Source organism: Talpa occidentalis, unplaced genomic scaffold (genome assembly GCF_014898055.3).
Source record: "Talpa occidentalis isolate TD23 unplaced genomic scaffold, MPIMG_talOcc4v2.1 talOcc4.18, whole genome shotgun sequence".
Lineage (NCBI taxonomy): Eukaryota > Metazoa > Chordata > Mammalia > Eulipotyphla > Talpidae > Talpa > Talpa occidentalis.
This window is the reverse complement of record NW_023601851.1, coordinates 60246-83781: the sequence shown is the minus strand read 5'-3', so window position 1 is coordinate 83781 and position 23536 is coordinate 60246. Positions and strand designations below refer to the sequence as shown.

The 23536-nt window shown below is 36.3% G+C and overlaps 1 protein-coding gene across 1 annotated transcript in view; it reads right to left on the bottom strand.

Moving 5' to 3' along the window:
* Positions 1 to 23536, bottom strand: part of LOC119250803 (histone demethylase UTY-like) — a 129839-nt gene that overhangs the window by 77138 nt on the left and 29165 nt on the right. The window contains exons 5-12 of the mRNA XM_054697750.1: positions 20977 to 21070; positions 17140 to 17266; positions 5392 to 5490; positions 5059 to 5278; positions 4410 to 4544; positions 3801 to 3956; positions 2519 to 2602; positions 1369 to 1464 (exon numbers count right to left, since the gene is read on the bottom strand). Of these exons, the coding sequence (XP_054553725.1) occupies positions 1369 to 1464; positions 2519 to 2602; positions 3801 to 3956; positions 4410 to 4544; positions 5059 to 5278; positions 5392 to 5490; positions 17140 to 17266; positions 20977 to 21070 (1011 nt within the window). The remainder of the gene's footprint in view (positions 1 to 1368; positions 1465 to 2518; positions 2603 to 3800; positions 3957 to 4409; positions 4545 to 5058; positions 5279 to 5391; positions 5491 to 17139; positions 17267 to 20976; positions 21071 to 23536) is intronic.

The following is a 23536-nucleotide window of genomic DNA, read 5'->3' as shown; positions in this document are numbered from 1 at the left end:
GAAACAAACAAAAACCCTGATGTGTGACTTCAAAAATATATAAATACTGCAATTGTAATTTTATGTAAACATTTACTCTTCCAGGTTGAAAAACATACTTCAAAATTCTATTTTCATGAGTAAAGCAAAAATAATTTTCACTATACAAAAATACCTCCTGTTACATGAGCAAAAGAAAACAGTTAGCAAATTATGGACATGAGCAAGTTACAGACTATTACTAAGCAGGGGTTTTAAAATTTCTCTTTGGGGCCTCCCCGGTGGCGCAGCGGTTGAGCGCTGGGTTGCGAGGCTGCCGGCAGCCTCTGCAGTGCCGGTTCGATCCCCGTCTGCTCCTCAGCCACCAGAGGAGGGTCCCACATGGCATGCAGACCTCTCCTGCCTCCCGCTACTCCCCTCAGCAGTGTACTTCGGTCCTTCTGCCTGCTCTGCTCCCTGCTCTGGCTCTGGTGAGTTCTCTCGCCCTCCCGCGCTTCTGACTGTGCCCAGTGCTTGTATAAATAAATAAATAAATCTTTTAAAAAATAAAAAAATAAAAAAAATAAAAAAAAAATTTCTCTTTGTATACATTTAGGCAAAAATCTCAATTATTAAACAATCCTGAAAACAGCTCTACCTAAACATTTATACTTTGTGAAATATAAAATAAGTCCTTAGACCAAACCTAGAAAATATACAAATAGTAAAATACCACCTGTTTAATCCTAAATTAATTTATGACTATTAAAAAATAATTTATTTGAGGGCCTCCCCTGGTGGCGCAGCGGTTGCGTGCTGGGCTGCGGGGCTGCCCACAGCCTGTGCAGCGCTGGTTTGTTCCCCGGCCGCTGGCAAGGGTCCCACAAAAAAATAAACAAATAAATAAAAAATAGTTTATTTGAAACTAAGATGCATAAAATTTTTAAGCACAAGAAATAGAGGTATCAAATTACTCTAAGATGATATTGTTGACAGGAAAAATATGACACATGATGATATATAGTAAGTACAAAAATAGTCAAAAGTGAATACATGCATGAAATTTTATTTTTACTGTATTTTATTGAGCTAAAATTGGTATGTACCACTGTATGATTCAGAAGTATAGGTTCACACATTCATACAATACACCCACCACCAAGGTACCCATATAATATTCTACTCACAGTTCTCTGTGCTCCCTAATAGATTATTCCCGAATCTCCCTCTTTGCCTCCAGTAGCCTTAATTTGGCAAGATAGATTTCTAGGTTTTGTTTTGTCTGTCTTTTCAATACACTTAAGTATACTTATACTTAATAATATAAGTTTGTGTACCAAAACACATAATTATATATACTTATACTAAAAAGAAATGTATATTTCAAATACGAAAACTACTCATACATACCTGATGCATCAAGACAAACTGACTTTCCAACTGTTCTAGCATCAATTTCTGAGCTGGATTTAAATTATCTCTATTTCCACGTAGCTGTTCCAAAAGCTAGAGAAATGAAAAAAGAAAAAAAGCAAGGTTAAATCCAATTAATAAGACAGCAAAGGGCTATCAATAACTTGTTGCTGAAAAGATTCTACAACTTGGAACCTTTATATAATCAAAAATAGTGATTCCTGAGAATAATCAAACCCAAGATGAAGTGGTGTCAGAAATCTATGAATGTAAAAAAACAAATTCATCTCAAGAAGGTTGTTTTTGTTTTACATTGTGTAAACCACTTAAGCCATTATTGTCTGTAAAAAAAATAATGAAAATAACCTAAAAGAAAACAGTATTTAGAATAACTGAGTCCTATTACAATAATGGATGGCCTTCATAGATTCTTCAGTGTAATATTATGATAGCACCAAAAATACGGCCATTACATAAAGACACAAAAAACTCAAGATATATCTTTTAAAGAAAAAGAGCAAAGTACTGTATATTTATGCATAGCATTCTACCTTCATTTGTATAAAAAGTAAATACATATTTATTTGCACATGTATATCTTTTTTTTTAAAAGATTTATTATTTATTTATTTATTTGTTTGTTTATTTATTTATACAAGCACTGGGGTACAGTCGGAAGCACGGGAGGGTGAGAGAATTCACCAGAGCCAGAGTGGGGAGCAGAACAGGCAGAGTGATGAAATACACTGCTGAGGGGAGCAGCAGGCGGCAGGAGAGGTTTGCGCGCCATGTGGGACCCTCACCGGCACCCGGGGATCGAACTGGCGCTGCAGAGGCTGCAGGCAGCTTTGCAGCCCAGTGCTCAACCGCTGCGCCACCAGGGGAGGCCCGTATAATATATCTTTTTAAAAATATTTTATTCTTTTTTTTTAGTATCGGTTGCAGTTATTTTTTTTTAGATTTTTATTTATTTATACAAGAACTGGGGTACAGGTCAGATGCGCAGGAGGGTGAGAGAATTCACCAGAGACAGAGCAGGGAGCACAACAGGCAGAAGGACCAAAGACATTGCTGAGGGGAGCAGCGGGCAAGAAGGAGAGATCTGCCATATCACATGGGTTTCTCCCTGGCTGGTCGGGAATAATACCTGTGTTGCAAAGGCTGCAGACAGCTTCACAGTGCGGGGCTCAACCCACTGCGCCACCGGGGAGGCCCTGTATGATGTATCTTTCTTTAAAAAGAACAAAATAAACTGTTAATAGTATGTGTTCATAGGAAGGGGAATATAACTGGCTAAAAGAAGAAACTGAAATAAGCCTATAACCTGTGTACTCTAATAATTCTTTCACTTTAAACATGAACATTACATCTTTAAAAGTTAAGTCAGACTTATTATATTCTCTACTAACCTGGAAAACATACATAGTTTGTTTACTACCTTTCAATTTTAGTTTATTCCTATACTGCTTTAAAGTTGGGAAAAACAGGGGGCCTCCCTGGTCTCCCTGGCAAGGGGTAAAGTGCCAGCACTATGAAGCAATCTGTAGCACTGCAGGAAGAGTTCAAGCCCAGACCAGGGAGCAAACCATAAGACCCAGCAGATCTCTCCTATCTTCCCCCTGCACCCCTCAGCAGTGTATTTCAGTAGATCCACCTATTCTTGTCTCACTCCGTCTCTGGTGAATCTTCTCATCCCCCACACCTCTGGCTTACATCCCAGTTCTTGTAGGAATAAATAAGTAAAATAAATATTGTTTAAAATAATAAATATAGTTGGGAAAAACTAACAAAAAATAATTCACACTATCATTTTTGAGTTGTCAGATATCATGACTGAACTCATTGTTGTACTGGAGTATATGACCCCAGTATGGTCACTATTCCAGTTATCATTATTACTGTGAAAAAACTCTAAAAAATTTTTAAAAAATTTAAATTTCTAAAAAATTTAAAAAAATTAAATGAATATTTGGCTTAATTCCTATTTATAATGTGACACCAAGCAGTAGAAACTGTGGCATTTTTATAAACAGAACACATATTTTTAAACCATTTAAAAATAATGAAAAAATTTTTTAAAATTTTGGCAACGTATTAAACATACATTCAGTCCTGACTTAAAAGGATCTTACATAAATCATGGTTCAAAGAGGTAACACGTGTCCATTATATACATTAGATTTTGTCAGTGTCTAAAAAGATATAGTGATGTGAATGATTCCTGAATATAAATTACTCCTAACATCTATACCCCCATGATGTTATAATTTTGGAACAGAAAATATGGCATATAACTGCAAAATAGACTTTTCAAACCAAATTTAAAACCACAACACAATTTCAGACTACTTACAGCTTTATTTTTAATCACTAGAGTTCATTTTTAAAAGTAAATACACACACACACACACACACACACACACACATACCTTTGTTGGACTAGATGTTCTTTTCCTTTTGGCAGGACTGGACAGGCTATCTACTTGACTAGAAATAATCATGTGTAATGGCAAGGGCTGCTGTGAAATTGGTGTTTGACTGAGGCCTAACACAGATTCAGTTTTTGGATGATGATTTTTATGAGCCTAAGGATCACAGAAATATGGCAAAAATAAGATTCCACATGTTCTTAACTCATGGCCCCTTCAAATTATAAAGCTTTCTAAGTTATATACTTTTTAAAGTATGTGGACACTATGGACTGCAATTACTGAATACTAAAATCAAAAGAATTATCAACGGAGGAATGTGTACCTTCTGAAAAACTTGGTTTTTCCATTAAATAAACAACTATATAAAATAGTTCCCTTAAGAAATCCCTTTTGAAATGAGAATATATGAATATATTAAATTGGTTATCCAAATTTGATCCCAAAGGAAAGCAAGCTTTATTTTGTTCTAAAATCCCTTTTGAAATAAAAAAAAAAAAGGTTTTAATTTTTTTAAAGCCACTACGTCACTTTATAATTTTGATCACTAGAGATTGAAAAGCACCCTTAAAAAGCTGGGCACCTGCAGAAGATAACCCAACTTCTCACCTGCTGTGCTGTGTTCATGGCACCCTGCCTGGAGGTAAGCTCTGCGGGTATTGGTAGGCTCCATGCCTCCTCAATACTAGGAAGTAATTTATTTTTATTCTGTAGACTACCTTGTGGAAGGGTACACAACTGAGCCTAGGAAAAATTATGTAAAAAGCAAATTTAACACAGGCCTACTTGAGAAAGAGCAAGTCTACTATATCTTCCTCAATGTTATAGGTATTTACTTTGTAAAGAAAGAAAGATTCTAAATTTGTGGGTTTAGATATATGCTAAATATAAAGAGGGAAACTATAATATACTTGCCAAAGGAACAAAGCTAAGCTTTGTTTTTCAAAATTCTCCAGAGTCATCTTCTTATGTTTCAACCAAGGGTGAAAAACAAACGTGTTCTTTCACCAAAATACTAAAACTTAAAAATGTAGATAACACACAGAAAAATAATGCAAATTAATGTGCATAAACAAAGTAAAAGTGCAAAAGAACATATTAAAATGATACATATTTAATTAAAATGAAAATCACATTACTATAAAATATTTAAAATTATGGAAACAAGTTGACATTGATACAATAAAACTTCTACTCATCCTCCTCAAACCCATTATCATATGGAAATGTATTGTGTAAAATATGTTTATACTTTTACCTGTAAAAACTTAATTCTTCCTGTTAGAATAGAGGTATTACTACAATTTTTGCTTCTAGATGCATTTAAGTAGCATTTAATGGCATCCTGAGGTTGGTTACACGATTCATAGAGAGTGCCCAGGTCCATCCAAGCTGCTGCATGTCCATGGTCCAACTGCACTGCACAAATATAAGCTTGTAAAGCATCCATAGGTTGATTTTGCTGCTGATATAGCACACTGTAAAGAAAGGTAAAGAATAAGCTGTCTAAAATTGATGGAAAATAATACTATGCTGTATGTTTCAGTAACAGTATTAATTTTATTAAATTTTATACATGTACAAGACTTACCCTATTGAACACCATGTGTCTGCACTTGATTCTGACTTATCAATAGATTGCCTGTATGATATAAAGGCATCCTGAACTTTCCCAATACTTGAATAGCACCTGGAAAGAGTTGGGGTGGGGGGAAGAATACATAAAGCACTTCATTAATACTTAAACTATATTCAGTTCACAAATTAATGCATTATCAAAAAAGGAAAAATAAGATAACACATATGTGTACATGTATGTATGGCCTATATGTATGCTTATGTTATTTAAATCCAAATTAAATGAAATGAGCTTTTCTCCTTTACAATGTTAAAAAATTTTATTGATATACTCTTTTAAAAACAAATGGTGCTTAAGGCCTCCCCAGTGGCTCAGCGGTTGAGCACTGTGTTGCAAAGCTGCTCGCAGCCTCTGAAGCACCGGTTTGATCCCCGGCCCCGGGCCAGGGTCCCACATGGCGAGCAGACCTCTCCTTCCTCCCGCTGCTCCCCTCAGCAGTATGCTTCGTCAGTCTGCCTGCTCTGCTCTCCACTCTGGCTCTGGTGAATTCTCTTACCCTCCCACGCTTCTTACTGTACCCAATGCTTGTATAAACAAATAAATAAATCTTTAAAAAAAAATAATTAATTGGGGAAAAAAAGCAAAAAAACAAATGGTGCTTAATGTTGAGATTAAACATCATGATGTAAGCAGTTTACACTGGGATTTCAAACTGACAATAACATTAAACTAAAAAACACAAATAGAAACTACATATATTGATAATGCTTTTATTAATATATATTTGAAATTTCATTTCTGAATTTAACAACTCATAGAATAGTCTTTAATTCATTGAAAACATAAACCAGATAGCTAACTTAAAATTATTCAAGAATGTAAATATTAAAAATTTCTAATTAAAAGGTATTTATATCATTGTATTTAATTCTGTAAGACATCAGGGGAAAAATAATATTAAACACAACAAAACAAAACAGAAACAGACAATTTTAAACAAGAGATATCCTGCAGGGGAGGAGAGGGAAGAAGGATCAGAGGGAAGGAGGGAGGGAGGCGCATAGGGGACTAAGGTGATTGTACATGGGTGCATTGGTGAAGGAAATTCTATGGGTACTACACCTGTGCGTGGGGGGCAAATCAAATATCCTTAAAAATGAACAATGATGTAAAAAACATATAAATAATAAATAAATTGTAAATGTAATAAGAGAAAAGCACAAAAGAACTGAAAAATAATAGTTATATATTTTAGCTAGAAAGAAACATGAATCTGCTATAGAAATTACTACTCCTGTGTTTTCACTACTATCTTTGATGTAGGAATTACTCGTGTATATATAGAATCTGTTGATAGAAATAATAAAAACAAAGTTCTAATATTTTTATCTATAATGCCAAACCACTATAACTACTGATTAAAATTTGGTACTCAAGATCACTGGGTTACAAAGTAAAGCAGAAAAGATGACAAAAAACACGTATGCTTTAAGAACATCAGTAAAAATACTCAGTCTATAAATAGAAAATTTCGTATCTGTGAACAAAACTGAGTTTTCCTTTCCTAAAAAGGCAATTACCATGACAAAAAGCACTACACAACTAATTATCTCACAAAGTTATACCAAAAAGTTAAGGGCACAGAAATACATTTTGAACAAACTAAAACAACTAATACATTTTGAACAAACATTTTGAATACACTTAAGATGTGTTGGTTAACACGTGTCAATCGAAACATGTCCATGACATGTAATGGACTTTATTATTTCATTATATATTTGAAGAAATATCTCTTTTTAAGCCTAATTTAGTATAAAAATGTGTCAGATAAAACAGTAAGAAACAAAATGGCTGAAAAAGAATATGATGTATGAGGTGTAAGAGACGATAATTTTTTTTTAAAGATTTATTTTTATTTTATGCAGAGGAGCTGGGGTACAGGCCAGAGGTGGGGGGTGAGAAGCTTCACCAGAGACAGAGTGGGGAACAGAACAGGCAGATTGACCGAAGACACTGCTGAGGGGAGCAGCAGGCGAGTCAGGAGAGGTCTGCTGCGCCATGTGTGTTGCTCCCTGGTTGGCCAAGGATCAAACTCGCGCTGCAGAGGCTGTAAACAGCTTCATAGGGTGCGTCTTAACACTTGCGCCACCAGGGAGGCCCAAAAGATCATAATTTAATGTTTAATAAGGTCTTCAAATACTCACAGTTTCTGGGAAACTAAAGTTTAGATACCTTAATAGTTAGAGATTGTGTTCTGCAATTCAACCACATGAGAACGAGACTTCAGAAAGGATATATATGAATAGATCATAGCAAGTATATAAATGGCCAATATGTAAGTTGAGAAATTATGGAAATCTCAATAACATACAAAAAAATTAATAGTAACAGAAACAAAGTATTTATTAGTTGGTTTGTTTTCATACGACATTGTTCATTTTTGTACTACATTCGATTTCTCCCCTTAGGTAAATGTCCGGGGCCCGCCACGAGTTGTGGCGCAGTAAGAATGTGTATCATTAAGCAAGCAGCCAATGGGACAAAGCCGCCAATGGGATGAACACATGTGTACAGCATGATACGTGCACGAGCCAGGCATGCTGGTAAAGTACCAACCAAAAAGAAGCACGTAGCCTGAACATGAGGCACAGGGTATATAAGGCATGTGCTAGAAGAAATAAAGGTCCCCCGTTTTGCAGCTTCTCGTCCAGTGTGTAAGCCTCTCATTTCATCCCCAGTCCCTCTTCCGTGCCTCTGGAATCCCATGGGTCGGGACAGGTGGAGTCCCAAAAGTTCACACAACAACAAAGCACATGTATTCCATCACCACAGTTGCTTGTTTTCTTCCCTTTCCTATTTTGGCCCTCCGCCATTTCGCCCTCATGACTCAGGTCTGTAAAAATCAGTTTACAACTTATATCTTTTTCTTGATTCTTTGTATGATTTCCACCAATAATTGAAACCATGCGATATTTGTTTTCCTTCTGATCTAATTCACGTAGCATAATCCCCTTCAGCACATCTAAGTTGCAAAATGAAGTGGCATGACTTTATCTTTTTTTGATCATCAAATAGTATTCCACTGTGTATACATACAAAAATCTCCTTGATACATTAATGTATTTGGGGGCATTTAGGTAGTTTCCTAATCTAGGCTATTGTAAATAGTGCTGCAGTAAACATACGGGTACAGGTTTCCTTTCAAACTAATGTTTTTTGTGTGTCCTCTGGATAAAATCGTAGGAGGGGAATTGCTGGATCATATGGTAGCACCAGTTCAAGTGTTTTAAGGAATCTCCACATGGCTTTCTCTAGTGGTTGGGTCAGTTTGCATTCCTATCAGCCGTTTGCATTCCTATCATCCTCACCAGCACTGGATGTTGTTAGTTCAACATGGGCCATTCTCACTGATGGGAAGTGATATCTCATTGTGGTTTTGATTTGCAATTCCATGATGATAAGTGATGTTGACCATTTTTTCATATACCTGCTGGTCATCTGCACTTCTTTGAATAAGTGTCTTCTTAGTTCTTCTGCCCATTTTTTACTGGATTGTTTGCTTTTTTGGTTGAGTTTTGCAAGTTCTTTGTAAATCTGTGCTATCAGTGCCTCTTTAGTTGTATGGTGTGTAAATATTTCTTCCCACTTAGAAAGCTGTCTCTTCGTTTTGATCTCCTTTGCTAATATACAAATTTTTTAGTTTGATATAGTCCTAGCTTTTTACCACCTCTTATTTTCATTGCTTCTGAGGATGAGGTGTCAAAGTTATTTTTGAGATGTCTGTCATAGAATGTTTTGTTTGTTTTCTACTACACGTTTTCTTGTATATAGTCTGTATATTTTCTTACATTCAATGGTTTTATTCGTGTTGAGTTAGTTTTTGTATGGTGTGAGATATTGATTTAGATTCATTCTTTTGCTGACAGCAACCCAATTTTCCCAGATACTTACTGAAAAGGCTATCCTTGTTCAGTGCATAGTCTTTGCCCTTCTGTCATAGATTAATTGACAATATATGTGATGTTATTTCTGATTTTGATCTGATTCAACTGATCTGTGTTTCTGTTCCAGTCCTATGATATTTTTACTATTAAGCCTTGTGTAGATTGAGGTCCTTGAGTGTAATAATCCTATTCTTCCCCCTTTTACTCAAGAGAACTGTGATTATTCTAGGGTTTTAAGGATTTCATATGAGTTTAAGCAATATTTGTTCTATTTTTTTGAAGCATGCCATTGAGATTTCTATTGGAATTGCAATGACACTGTAAATTGCTTTTGGTAGGATGACCATTTTGATAATGTTAATTCTCCAAATCCTTGAGCAGAGCATGTCTTTCATTTCTTTGTGTCTTCTACTATTTCTAATATCATTTGTAATTTTATATCATCTCTCGCCTCCTTTGTTAAGATTTACAGTGTTTATTTTTGGGGGCGGCTACAATTTTGAATGTTATGGTTTTGTTAATTAACTCCCATAAGACTGACTGTTTGCATATAGGAAGGCTGCTAATTTTTATGTATTGATTTTATAACCAATTATTTTACTAAACTGCTATTGCTTTAGTAAGGTTTTCTAAGGTTCATTATATATCACATGCAAAAAAAAAATGATATTTCTTCTCTCACAAAGAATTTGGATTCTTTATGTCATTCTCTTGCCTAATAGTTCTAAGAATTCTAGTTTTATATTGAAAACCAATCCTTGTCTTGTTCCTATTTTTTAAAAGGTTTATTTATTTATGCATATAAGAACTGGGGTATAGGCCAGAGGTGTGGCGGGGGGGTGGTGAGAGCATTCACCAAAGACAAAGTGGGGAACAGAATAGGCAGACTGACTGAAAGACACTGCTGAGGGGAGCAGCAGGTGTGTCAGGAGAAGCCTGCAGCACTATGTAGGTAGCTCCCTGGCCGGGGATCAAACTCATGCTACAGTAGTTGTGGAAAGCTTCACAGGTTGTGTCTTAACCCCTTGCACCACAGGTAGGCCCCTGTTCCTATTTGAATTTTGTTTTTGTTTTTTTAAGATTTATTTATTTATGCATACAAGAGCTGGGGTACAGGCCAGAGATGCAGAGGGGTGAGAGGATTCACCAGAGACAGAGCGGGGAACAGAACACAGGCAGACAGACTGAAATACACTGCTGAAGGGAGCAGCAGGCGTGACAGGAGAAGTCTGCTTCACCATGTGGGTTTCTCCCAGGCCGGGAATCAAACTCATGGGGATCAAACTCGTGCTGCAGAGGCTGCAGACTGCTTGATAGTGCAATACTTAACCCTTTGCACCACCAGGGAGGCTCCCTTGTACCTATTTTAAACGGAAGACTTTTTGCTTTTTCACCTTTAGGAACAATGTTGGCTACAGGCTTTTTGTATATGGCTTCAATTATGTTTTACTATTTATCCTCTGAATTTTTGCTGTGTCTTTTGTAATTTATTTTCCTTCATGATCCTATTTGAGTTTTCTCCCTTCTTTTTTGGTGAGCCTGGTTAGAGATTATGTCCATTTTGTATATTTTTCAAAGAACTAGTTTTGGGTTTCACAGATCTTTTGGATTATCTTTAATCCTTACTTCATTTATTTCTTTCAAATTTTCATTACTTTTCTCTACTGGCTTTGGGATTTTTTTTTGTTGTCTTTTTCTGGTTCCTTGGTATGAGAGATTAGCTTGTTTCATTATAGTCTTTCTTATTTCTTGATATGGGCTTATATAACTAGATACTTTTCAATTAGTACTACTGATTTTTATTTGCCCCACATAATCTGGAAAGTTGTTTCCTCGTCATTCATCTCTAGGTATTTTTTTAATTTCTTCTTTGATTTCCTCAATGATCTACTGATCTTTCTGTAATATTACCTTAGTCTTTATGTAATGGAGCATTTTCTTGCCTTTTTTTTTATAATTGCTATTAACAGTGATGCCTTCATGATCAGAGGAGATATTTGATGTTACTTCTACCTTCATGTACTTGTTGATGTCTCTTGTGACACCGTAAGTGGCTGATCCTGGAGAATTATCCATGTGTACTTGAGAAAAATGTGTATTCGGTTTTTGGGGGTGCAGTTCCTACAGGTGTCTGTTAGGCCCATGCGGTCAAGATCTTTATTTAGTGTAATTGTGTACTTATTTTGTTTCATTGATCTGTCCACTAGTGAGAATGGGGTTTTGAACCCCTTACCACATGATTATCTATGTTTCCATCTGTGTTTACTTTCAAGCTATGTTTATTAGGAGAAGGCTGGATTCTGTTTTCTAATGCAACCTGCTACTCTGTGTGTCTTTATTGGGGAGTTTCGTATGCTTGTATTTAGGGTGACTGCTGAAACAGAGAAGTCTGCTATTGCCATTTTGTTTTTCTTCATCTTGTAGTTCTATGCAATACCTTGTTCAGTTGTTTCTATCCATTCCTCTGTCAGTTTTGACTTTAAGACTTCTTGTAATATTTGTTAGAGTGAGGGTTTACTAGCAACAAATTTTTGAAGGTTCTGTTTGTCTGAGAAGGTCCTCATTTTCCCCCTTTATAGGAAGTAGGGCTTTTACCGGATTAAATATTCTTTTTTTAAAAAAAAATATTTATTTATACAAGATCAGGGGTACAGGCCAGATGTGTGGGAGGGTGACAGAAATCACCAGAGACAGCGCAGGGAATAGAACAGGCAGAAGGACTGAAATACACTACTGAGGGGAGCAGCAGGCAAGACAGGAGAGGTCTACTCGCCATGTGGGTTGCTCCAAGGCTGGTGTGGATCGAACCGGCAATGCAGAGGTCGGGGACAGCTTCACAATGCTGCGCTCAACTGCCTGTGCCAGGAGGGAGGCCCCAGGATTAAATATTCTTTTTTTTTTTTAAGATTTATTTATTCAAGCACTGGGTACAGTCAGAAGCGTGGGAGGGTGAGAGAATTCATCAGAACCAGAGAGGGGAACAGAACAGGCAGACTGATGAAATACACTGCTGAGGGGAGCAGTGGGCATGGCAGGAGAGTTCTGCGCGCCATATGAGACCCTCACCAGCTATCAGGGATAGAACCGGTGCTGCAGAGGCTGCAGGCAGCCTCGCAGCCCAGCGCTCAACAGCTGAGCCACCAGGGAGGCCCAGGATTAAATATTCTTGAATATCTTTTGACTTAGAGTTTTTCAAATACAATGCTTCGATCTGTAGATCTGTACTTGCCTGTGTATTGTTTCTTCAGAGACGCCTTTTATGATAAATATATTTATCACATAATCCTTTGTTTTTGTACAATGTATGATTTCCCCATGAAATTTCCACCACCAAATCACCCATGCATCATCACCATAGTCCATTGAGCTCTTTCCACCACAGTCCTGATATCTCTCCATCTTCTTCCCATACAGAATTTCTCTGGTCTATGGTTGCTTGTTGATTTTTATTTTTACTTTATTATTTTGTTATTTTTTCCCTGACCCCCCTTTTTTGGTTCTTCTGCATTCCTCCTATAAGAGAATCCATCTGATATTTTTCTTTTTCTTTCTGAGTTATTTCGTTGAGCACAATCCCTTCCCGCTCCATCCATGTTGTTGTGAATGGCATGAGTTTATCCCTTTTGATTGTTGAGTAACATTCCATTGTGTATATACCACATCTTCTTGATCCAGTGCTCCATTACTGGGCATTTGGGTTGTTTCCATAGCTTACCTATTGTAAATAGTACTGTAATAAATATAGGAGTGCAGGTGTCCTATGGGACACTCCCTAGGAGTGGAATTTCTGGATGATATGGAAGCTCCATTTTTAGTATTTTGAGGAACCTCCACACAGCTTTCCATAGTGGTTGAACCAGTTAGCATTCCCATCAGTAGTGCAGGAGAGTTCCTTTTTCTCCATAGACTAGCCAACATTTGTTGTTGCTAGTTTTTTTGATATATGCCATTCACCTATCTCATGGTTTTTATTTGCAATTCCGTCTTCAGAGAAGTCTTACATCAGACTATTGGTTTTGCTTTATAGGTTATCTGTTTCTTCCTGACCTTGTCAGCCTCATTATTTTCTCTTTGTCTTGAATTCTTAAAATCATTATTATTATATGTCTTGCTATAGTTTTCCATATATTGTGACAATTTGTTGCCTTCCAACTACCTGTATGTATATTTATGCCTTCTTCAAGTTTGGGAAGTTCTGTTCAATTACATTCTTGAATAGTTTTTTAGTTCCCTTGTCTTTCTCTCCTTCCGGGGTAACTATGAGTCTTATTTTCCTTTTTCGTTGTGTCAGATAATTCTAGAAGTATGTCCTTTTTTTTTTTTTTTTTTTGGGTAGCTCCCTTTCCTTTTCCTTCTAGGTTCTTTTTGTATCAAAAACAAATACAAATAAATCAGCGTACTGATTTATTCCTTTACATCATCTATTTTCATGGATTTTTTTCCCCTAGAAATTTTTAGCTCTTACATTGATTTTTAAACAACCTGGAGTGCCTATTTTTTTCTTTAAGTTTCAATCTTCTTTTATTTGTTGTGTTTCTCACAACACTCTTTTTCTTTTTCAGCTTCCTCTCTTGTATCTTTGGTTTTTTAATTATAGCAATTTTGTATTATTCATCTGTTAAATAGAAAAATTATTCCATTGTATTGTTTGTTTCTGGGAATGTTCTTTCTGTGGCATATTGTTTCTGGGGGTTGGGGGGTGGGAGAGGGACTGCTTGACATCTGTATTTTTCTTTCTCCCCACTGTTAGCTTTCATCTTTGTTCTAGGTATGGATCCTTCGGGGCACTAGTGGTACTTTCAGGCACTCTTATCAGGGCATGAGTGGTATTGTTTTGTTTTTTTCTCTGTTGGCACTGATGGGTGGAAACTCCTACAGCTCCCACTCAGGTATTTGTCCTCCAGAGAGAGTGCTGGTGACCGAATGTTGAGAAAGTTATTTTTAATAAAATCCAGATTCTGCTTTGTCAAACCTAACTTGCCTGAAATACTTGAAGAAACAGTGTTTCTTAAAACCAAAATTTATAGTTTCCATTTTAAAAAGTCAAAAAAGAAATCACAGTTCTAACACTAATCTGTGTCTAATCATCACACATTTTTCCTGGAAGAAATTTTATGAGTTAAGTCAGTGTATTTAAAACACTACAGAGTAAACTTTGGGAAGTCATTTTACTTGTCTAGACTTACTTCCCCCAACTACAAAATGACAGGGTGAATTAAGTCACTGACTATTATTACCAATTGTAATAGGACAGCTGGTCCTCAAAAAATATTCTGTTCAACATCCTTTTGTTATAACATAAATGACAAAAGCAAAGATTTCCAGGTTAGGGTCACTATCTGTATAGAATTAGCACATTCTTCCCGCATTAGTGTGTTTTCTCCTCATATTTCATTTTCCATTTATGTCCCAAAGATGTACATTGTCAATTGGCATGACTCACTTCCTCCAATTGAAGTGAGTATGAGGTTTCTTTAAGTATATCTTAAGATGGAAAGGTGGAGCCTCCCTAGTGGTGCAGCAGTTGAGTGCTGGGTTGCGAAGCTGCCCGCAGCCTCTGCAGTGCCGGTTCGATCCCTGGCTGCTTCCCAGCCACTGGAGGAGGGTCCCACATGGCGCACAGACCTCTCCTGCCGCCCGCTGCTCCCCTCAGCAGTGTACTTCGGTCCTTCTGCCTGTTCTGCTCCCCACTCTGGCTCTGGTGAAATCTCTCAACCTCCCACACTTCTGACTGTACCCAGTGCTTGTACACATGAAAAAAAAAAAAAAAAAAATGGAAAGGTGTCCTGTTCAGGGTTAATTCCTTTGTTCACCCTGGGCTGAATCTAACCTGCACCAAGGAGTAAGCAAAGTGAATGTATATAATGCTTGTGTTCATTCATTTTAGAAGTGTTTTGAGTCTTTCTTTACAAATTTGATGCTATTTTGATCACAAACATGCCACAGAAACTTAATTTATATAACTCTGCCTATCATAAAATTAATATTCATATATGTCATATTGCTCATATCTCAGTTTCCATCAACCTATTTAAGATTTCAAGTAAGGATTTACTGTGTACAATTCTAAAACTGTGGAATACAATTAGCAGAGTCAAAAACTAGAGTTTTTATAATTGTATTACCAAAGTCCCATCTTACTTTGAGATATATATATCCCAATGTACAAAAAATATACACATGGAACACTGCCTTGCATGCAAGGGTAACAGCCAAAAGTCTCCAAAATATAAAATTCATGCAATCACTACAAATTGTACTGACACTGAGGTCCCTATTTAGCACTTATAGAGAGCATAGAGATATATACAATATACATGTATACATAGTTAAATATATACATACAGGTATATGTATATATGCAAACTTTACCTTTACCATGGGTCAAAATGAAAAATACACTACAATTCATACTTACGATTACTTTATAGTAATAGCAATTCTAATATATAAGCCTGTTATTAGAGCTCAGTATTTCACTTCTCACATTTTTTCTAGTAATGTTTCTTTTACAATATCATTTTTTATTAAAGAATTACACTGTACAAACTAATGGTAGTAATAGTTCCAAATCCCAATGTTACTTAGTTCATTTTTCCACTTTAGTCTTAACGAAGACACTCAGTGATTAATGAAGATTCATTACTGTGAATCCTTAGGGAGAAAACGACAAAATTTGGATTCTAATGTCCTATATTATAAAGAACCCCAAACTAGATTTTTAGGTACTATAAGGAAAACAGGGGAAAACTCTACTGAATTAACTTCATTCTCAGTTAATTCTTACGATATACTTAAAGATAACTATATCATGTCTGAGGAATTATTTTATGAAAACCTTTTTCAAATATATACTTTTCTAAATTTAAATAATGTGGGCCTCCCCGGTGGCGCAGTGGTTGAGTGCTGGGCTGTGAAGCTGCCCTCGGCATCAGCTGCACCGGTTCCATAACCCACCACAGTTCCATCCCTCCACTGCCTGTGAGGGTCCCACATGGCATGCAGACCTCTCCTGCAGCGCCCGCTGCTCCTCTCCGCAGTGTCCTTCATCAGTCTGCCTGTTTTGTTCCCCGCTCTGGCTCTAGTGAATTTTCTCACCCTCCCGCTCTTCTGACTGGTACCCAGTGCTTGTATAAATAAATAAATAATTTTTACAAAATAAATTTAAATATTTAAAAAATAAATTAAAATAATGCGATAAATTTAAACTAAAATGAAACACTAAATTTGAACCATACTTCGTATCAATCTACTCAAAATAAATTACTGCTTATTTATTATGTAAAAGTGGATGAGTAAAATTTCCAGTTAAAGTAGGACCATGAAATTAAGTTTATCATCTTGTGAAAAGGACCACACCTACGTAGTCCAGTATGTTCATCTACAGATGAAATGAATATTGAGACTTCAAACTGTATAAATGAGCTTTTCAATAGGCGATCACCCAGTAGAATGAAATCTATTAAATAAATACATTCAAAATAATAGAAATCATAGGGGATATAATTTAAATACTACATTGAAAAATAATACTAGTTTTTACTGTATGATAATTGTCTTTACAACTCAGACACTTTAAAAACAGGCAATAATTCAAGTCACACAAAGAAAAAGTCGAAACAAAAATTACTGAGCAAAATAAAAATTTCTCAGTAAAACCAATATTTATACCCATCCCCAGTTAGATATGCCTCCCATCAATTTTTGTCAGAATGGATGTAAAAACAAACATCATTGACTACATTTTAGTAAACTATAATGTGCATTATAATAATCAAAACTAGACAACACATTAAAGTGTCAGTATTCTCACCTCCCAAGGAAATACCAAGACTGGCCAGAATTAGGATCTGCCTCCAAAGACTTTTGAAGATACTGAATAGCATAGCTTTCCTTGGTAGTTAGGTCTCCGAGTAGATCCATATTATGATGCATCCATCCTATGATTAAAAAAATATAAAGCATTTTTTACTTTACTATTTTTTACTTTACCATTACTCAACTATTTTTCTAGTTTTAAGAGTATCTTGAATGGCCTCCTGGTGGCACAGCGGGTTGAGCGCAGTGCTATGAAGCTGTCCTCAGCCTTTGCAGTGCAGGTTCAATTCCCGGCTGGCCAGGGAGATACCCACATAGCACAAAAGACCTCTCTGTCTCACCCGCTGCTCCCCTCAGCGGTGTTTTCGGTCTGTCTGCCTAGTCTGCTCCCCACTCTGTCTCTAGTGAAACCTCCAATAACTCTGGCCGGTAGCCCAGTTCTTGTATAAATAAATAAAACAATATCATGATAAACAATAAATAAATAAACAATAAATAAATAACTTGTATAAATAAATAAAACAATATCATGAAGACTACAAATAAAGTAAGTGACCCTTTAGGTGCATCAATTCAACTTCCTTTAATCAGCCCATTCCTAAATTAAAAACTAAAACTGTGGATAGCTATACAGAACTGTACTTCACACAAAAAAGCAACAAATGGCTCTACAAGAATAGAGAAAGCTTTTTTTTAATATTTTATTTTATATATTTTTACATCATTTTTCATTTTTGCACAATGCATGGGTTTTCTTTTTTTTTTTTTTTAAATTTATTTATTTATACACAAACTGGTACAGGCCAGATTGCAGGAGGGTGAAAAGATTCACCAGAGACAGAGTGGGGAACAGAACAGGCAGTATGACTAAATACATTGCTGAAGGGAGCAGCAGGCGAGACAGAAGAGGTCTGCCCCACCATGTGGTATTCTCACCAGCCGGCCAGGATCAAACCTGTGCTGCAGAGGCTACAGGCAGCTTCACAATGTGGCGCTCAACCACCTGCGCCACAAGGGAGGACCAATGTATGCATTTTGATCTTGATTAGTGTCAAAATGGGGGCGGGGGAGAGAATTGTATGAGGAATATAACCAAGAGAAAACTTTTTTTTAAGGATTTATTTATACATACAAGAATTGGGGTACAAACCAAAGTTGGGGGTGAGAAGATTCACCAGAGACAGAGCGGGGAACAGAACAGGTAGACTGACTGAAATACACTGCTGAGGGGAGCAGGCAAGCCAGGAGAGGTCTGCTATACCATGTGGATAGACCACTGGCCAAGATCGAACTCGTGCTGCAGTGGCTGCGGCTAGCTTCATAGATTGTGCCTTAAACCCATGTGTGCAGGGAGGCCCAAGAATATAGAAAACTTTTAATGATTCTGGATACTACACTGATATGCAGTAGATTGGAAGCCACTGAATCCCCTTTTCTAAATTTAATTCCTAAAGCAAACTCAACTTATAAACCAAAAACATTTAAAGATGGTTTATTTTCCCTTTAAAATTAAATAATTGTGAAAATAATCTAGCAAGTTATTTCTTTTATAAAAAAGTTTATATAATCAAAGAATTAATTTAAGTATATTTACAAGATTTTACGGAAAACTCTATCACTGCCCTATCAGTTACACTCACTGACATACTAACTACAGCATTATTTGCCGAGAGTGAAACCAAAAAAAGTAAATGAAACCTCCAGGAACTATCTGGAAACCTAAAGGAAAATTAGATTCAAACATTTGTAGGAGTACAAAATATCAGATAACTAAACAGGCTTAGAACTACATCTACATAAAAGAGTGTGACAGGAGTATAATAAAATATGATAAAATGCTAAAATTCAGGAACTATTTAAATTAGCATTGACGGAGGAAGGAGCTACAAGGTCAAGAACCTAACTAACACAAGGAGTTAGGGATAGAAGGGATTAGCATAATCCATTAGCCTGGTTATGGAAACCAAGACTCTTAGGCATCAATGCCCAGATCAGGATGTGCAACACCCAGAAACTATCAGACTGCTATAGGAGCGAGCAAAACCATCCACCCACAAAGATGAGCCCCTCCCTGAAGATGATAAAACCTAATGTAGCCCGCACAACAGGGTAGCACTCCATCTGCCCACTTGTAACTATGCGGGTGCGTCCTTTCACCAACTCCTTCCCTCCACAGGGCAGCAGCCTTCCTGCCTGCCTGTGACCTGTATCATCTCCTCACTGACGTCCCTCAGTGAAGGCAGCTGTCCTCAATACCACTGGCCTTCAACCATGCAGGCCTCTTTGAGCAAACCTGTCCCTTTTGGGGCAGCTTTTCCTGTCCGCTTGTGTCTATGCAAGTGTCTTTTACCATTCTATCCCTTTTCTAATAAACCTGCTCTTTAAATAGAAATGTCTCTGTTTCGTGAAGAAACTCTCCTGGGAAACTCACTGCGTGCCGCTGAAATGGAAGCTCTGGTAAAGCCTTTCCCAGAGTAAACCCAAGTACCAGGCACTAACTCCAACATCATCATCAAGCGTTAGGGTTGTTAATCAATTCAAATGTATAAAATTATTTTTACAAATATCATACAAACTGCATGCTTAATTTCTTTTGATGCTATAGATATCACAAAGCTATTATTAAAATATTTTTATTATGAAAAATTTCACTTTCATCAAATAAAAATAGTGGGTAGAAAATTCGGATGCAAATACCAAAACAAACATGAAATATGAGCAACAAGAATTAAAGGCAGGGGGCCCTCCCTGGTGGCTCAAGGGGTTAAATACCGCACTGTGAAACAATCCGTAGCCTCTGGCCAGCCAGGGAGCACAGCAGACCTCTCCTGTCTCGCCTGCTGCTCCCTTCAGCAGTATGTCCATCTGCCTGTTCTCTTCAGTCCATCTGCCTATTCTGCTGAGTCCTCTCACCCCCCACACCTCTGGCCTATACCCCAGTTCTTGTATGCATAAATAATAAATGAATCTTTAAAAAAAAAAAAAGAATTAAAGGCAAACAGCCTCACTATCCTGTAAGGATTATCAGGTGTTTTTTTTAATAATTTTTTTTAAGGATTTACTTATTTATGCATGTAAGAACTGGGATATAGGCCAGAGATGCAGCGGGGTGAGAGGACTCACCAGAAACAGTGGGGAATAGAACAGGTAGATTGACTGAAGTATACCGCTGAGGGGAGCAGCAGGTGAGTTAGGAGAGGTCTGCTGCTCCATGTAGGTTGCCCCCTGACGGGCCAGGGATTGAACTCAGGCTGCAGAGGCTGCGGACTGCTTCATAGTGCGGTGCTTAACCCCTTGCGCCACCAGGGAGGCCCCAGGATTATCAGGTTTTAAAATCACATTTTCTCCTTTAAAACAAAAGAATATAATAAAATAGTGAAAATAACATATAAAATACAAATATCATAATTTTTAATGTTTTCACTAATAAATATAATGATCCATGAAAGCAAGATCAGTAGCCCTTTACTACCAATGAGAATGATTTTAATTAAATTAACATTAAAGAGGAATAAGCATACAGAAACACTAAAACTTTTCCAGAGATAAAGTACTAGGGGTAATACAGAGAACTTAAAAGATTGATACTACAGATGTAGCGCATTTCAGCACTAATTTGGAAGAATTTTGGCAAAAAACAAACTTGATAGTTTGTATAAACATATTAACTCTCAGAATATTTATTCAGAAGTGAAATCTCAAGTTAATGTCACAATTAGTCCTTAAAAATGCAACTGTAAATAAAACTTGATTTCTTAGAATTAAATTGCAACCAACTACTGAGAAACTGGAGTTAACAGTGATATATAATAAAAAGTAACAATTTACGTACCTAACTGTTGTAAGACAATAGCTTTTACTTGTGCAGGTAGAATTTCTGTCTGTAAAAGTTGTTCATAGGCTTCTTTTGCAGTATGATACTTCCTCTAAATAGTCAAAAAGAGCACAGTTACAACAAGAAAAATTTTAAAGAGCTACTCTAGATTTTAAAGTGAACTGATATGATTAACTTTTACAAATAATGAGGTAGGATAAAAACTAAATTAAACTCACACAAAAAAAGGGTGATTAAAGAAGAAAAATAATTTAGATTTCTACTATAAAATATAAGTGACAGTAAAATGTCTTTTTGTATTTTTTTTAACTAACTGAACACTTGAACAGACCAGGTGCAGGCTAAGATACAAAAATTAATCTTCAATATAATAAAGTATAAATAACACAAGACATTTTAAAAAATCTGCTAAATCCCAAAAGTTGCAGGGAAAATAAATTCCAGCTCATGCATTATTTAACAACATTCAGAGTTATAAAATATTCAACTACTAATTACAGATAAATTATATGACAAGTTAATTAAGTGCCTGCATTCTTTACAAAATGTGTAATAAGACCAAAAAAAGAAACAGTTTTTATAGATATTAATTTCCCATAGTCATAATACAAGAAGAACATTATTAGATTTAAGGGACAGAAAATTTTTAAGTTAGTCTACTGCTTACAATTCTCCCTCAAAAACTATTAGTAAAGCTAAATCTATTATTGCTACCGTCATAATGTTTAAGATGACTCCTTAAGAATAAGAAAAAACTCAAGATTATATTCTTAAAACTTATTTGAAAAAACAAAAGCATTTATCATCTATTGCCTAAAGCAAAAGAAAAAAAAAGCACTATTCCAAAGACATCTGTATAAAAATAACAGCTATGTAATTCAAATAAATATATAAATTGGGAATAAAAGTGAGTTTTTACTCTAACCAAAAGTAGAGGGAAAAATTGTTAATGAGGGGGGCCACCGTGGTGGCGCAAGGGGTTCAACACTGCACTACGAAGCAATCCGTAGCCTCTGCAGCACGAGTTCAATTCCCCGACAGACCAGGGAGCAACCCACATGGCGAGGCTGACCTTTCCTGTCTCCCCACTGCTCTCTTCAGCAGTGTATTTTGGTCAATCTGCCTGTTTTGTTCCCCGCTCTGTCTCTGATGAATCCTCTAAACCTGCCACACCTTTGGCCTGTACCCCAGCTCGTGTGCATAAATAAATAAATCTTTAAAAAATAAACACACAACTGTTAATGATACATATCTTTATGGTATATAGCTATACTTACCTATACACATACACACCGTAACTGAAAGAGACACCAATCTGACACTCACAAAATTTTTTGCCCATATATATAAGCATGAGAAACACATGTGGGTATGTGCACTAACACACACTCACAATAAACTAAGCAAAGTTACAGGATTAAAAAAATTAACAATAGAAACTACATATGTATACTAGCAAAGAATTCAAAACAAATTAAGAAAATGATTTTAAACAGAAATTTCAACATTAAATATCAGAAAAAGAGTGTTCAGCATAAATCTGTCACAGATGTGGGGGACTTTTGTGTACTAAAAGTTACAGAACACCACATTTTCATTTATCACCTCCCAGTGTTTTTTTTCATATCCTAGGTATTGGAAACAGTACTGAAATGAATATATGTGTGTTAGTATGATCTTGGAATCTTCATGTTTTTCAGATACTCAGAACTGGGATTACTAAACACTCAGAAGTGGGACTGAATTATTGATAGGTATAGTCTGATTTTTGAGGAATGGTAATTCTGATTATCACAGCAACTGCACTATTTTGCATTCATACCAACAGTATGCATCCATACACTCAAATTTCTCAATATTCCTGTCAACATTTTAAGTCGTTTAAACTTTGATAAAACTCAGAATGACATATTTGAAGTAAAGTCTTATTTGGCTTTGATTTTCATTTCTTGTTGAATAGTGATGTTGAACAATTTTGTAAGTATACTTGTTATATGTGTCAAATTTCTTTTGTAAGCTTTAGTTCATTCTTAAATCATTCTGGGACATGCAGGCACATACCCTTTTGCCAGCAGTCTCTACCCACACTCAGGAAGTTTTCTCAATCCCCATCTTAGTCATCAGCACCCTGGTAGCAGACAACAGCCCCAGTCAAGGACATTCAAAGAACAGGCTATAACCAGGAGCCTGAAGCAAAACTTTGCAGCATAGGAATCACACACACTATGTTCTGGGCTATAACAGGCCTTGATCAACATCATTGACATTCATACACCTTGCAGAAAGCACTCCCTTAGAAACAAAATCAGTGAACAGAATCTCAAAACTGATACTTTAAAGAAGGAAATAAAGGAAACACAAAATGAAGAAAAGACTGACAAGAGGAAATGAAAAATGCTATAGTAAGCTACAGAAGAAAAATAAACAAGATAGAAGAGTAAATCTGTGAACTTGGAGGGATGCATTTACAAAGAAGCATGACAGTCTAAGAAAAGAGAAACGTTTTAAAAAAACAAAGAGGGCCTCCCTGGTGTCAGAAGAGGTTAAGCACAGCACT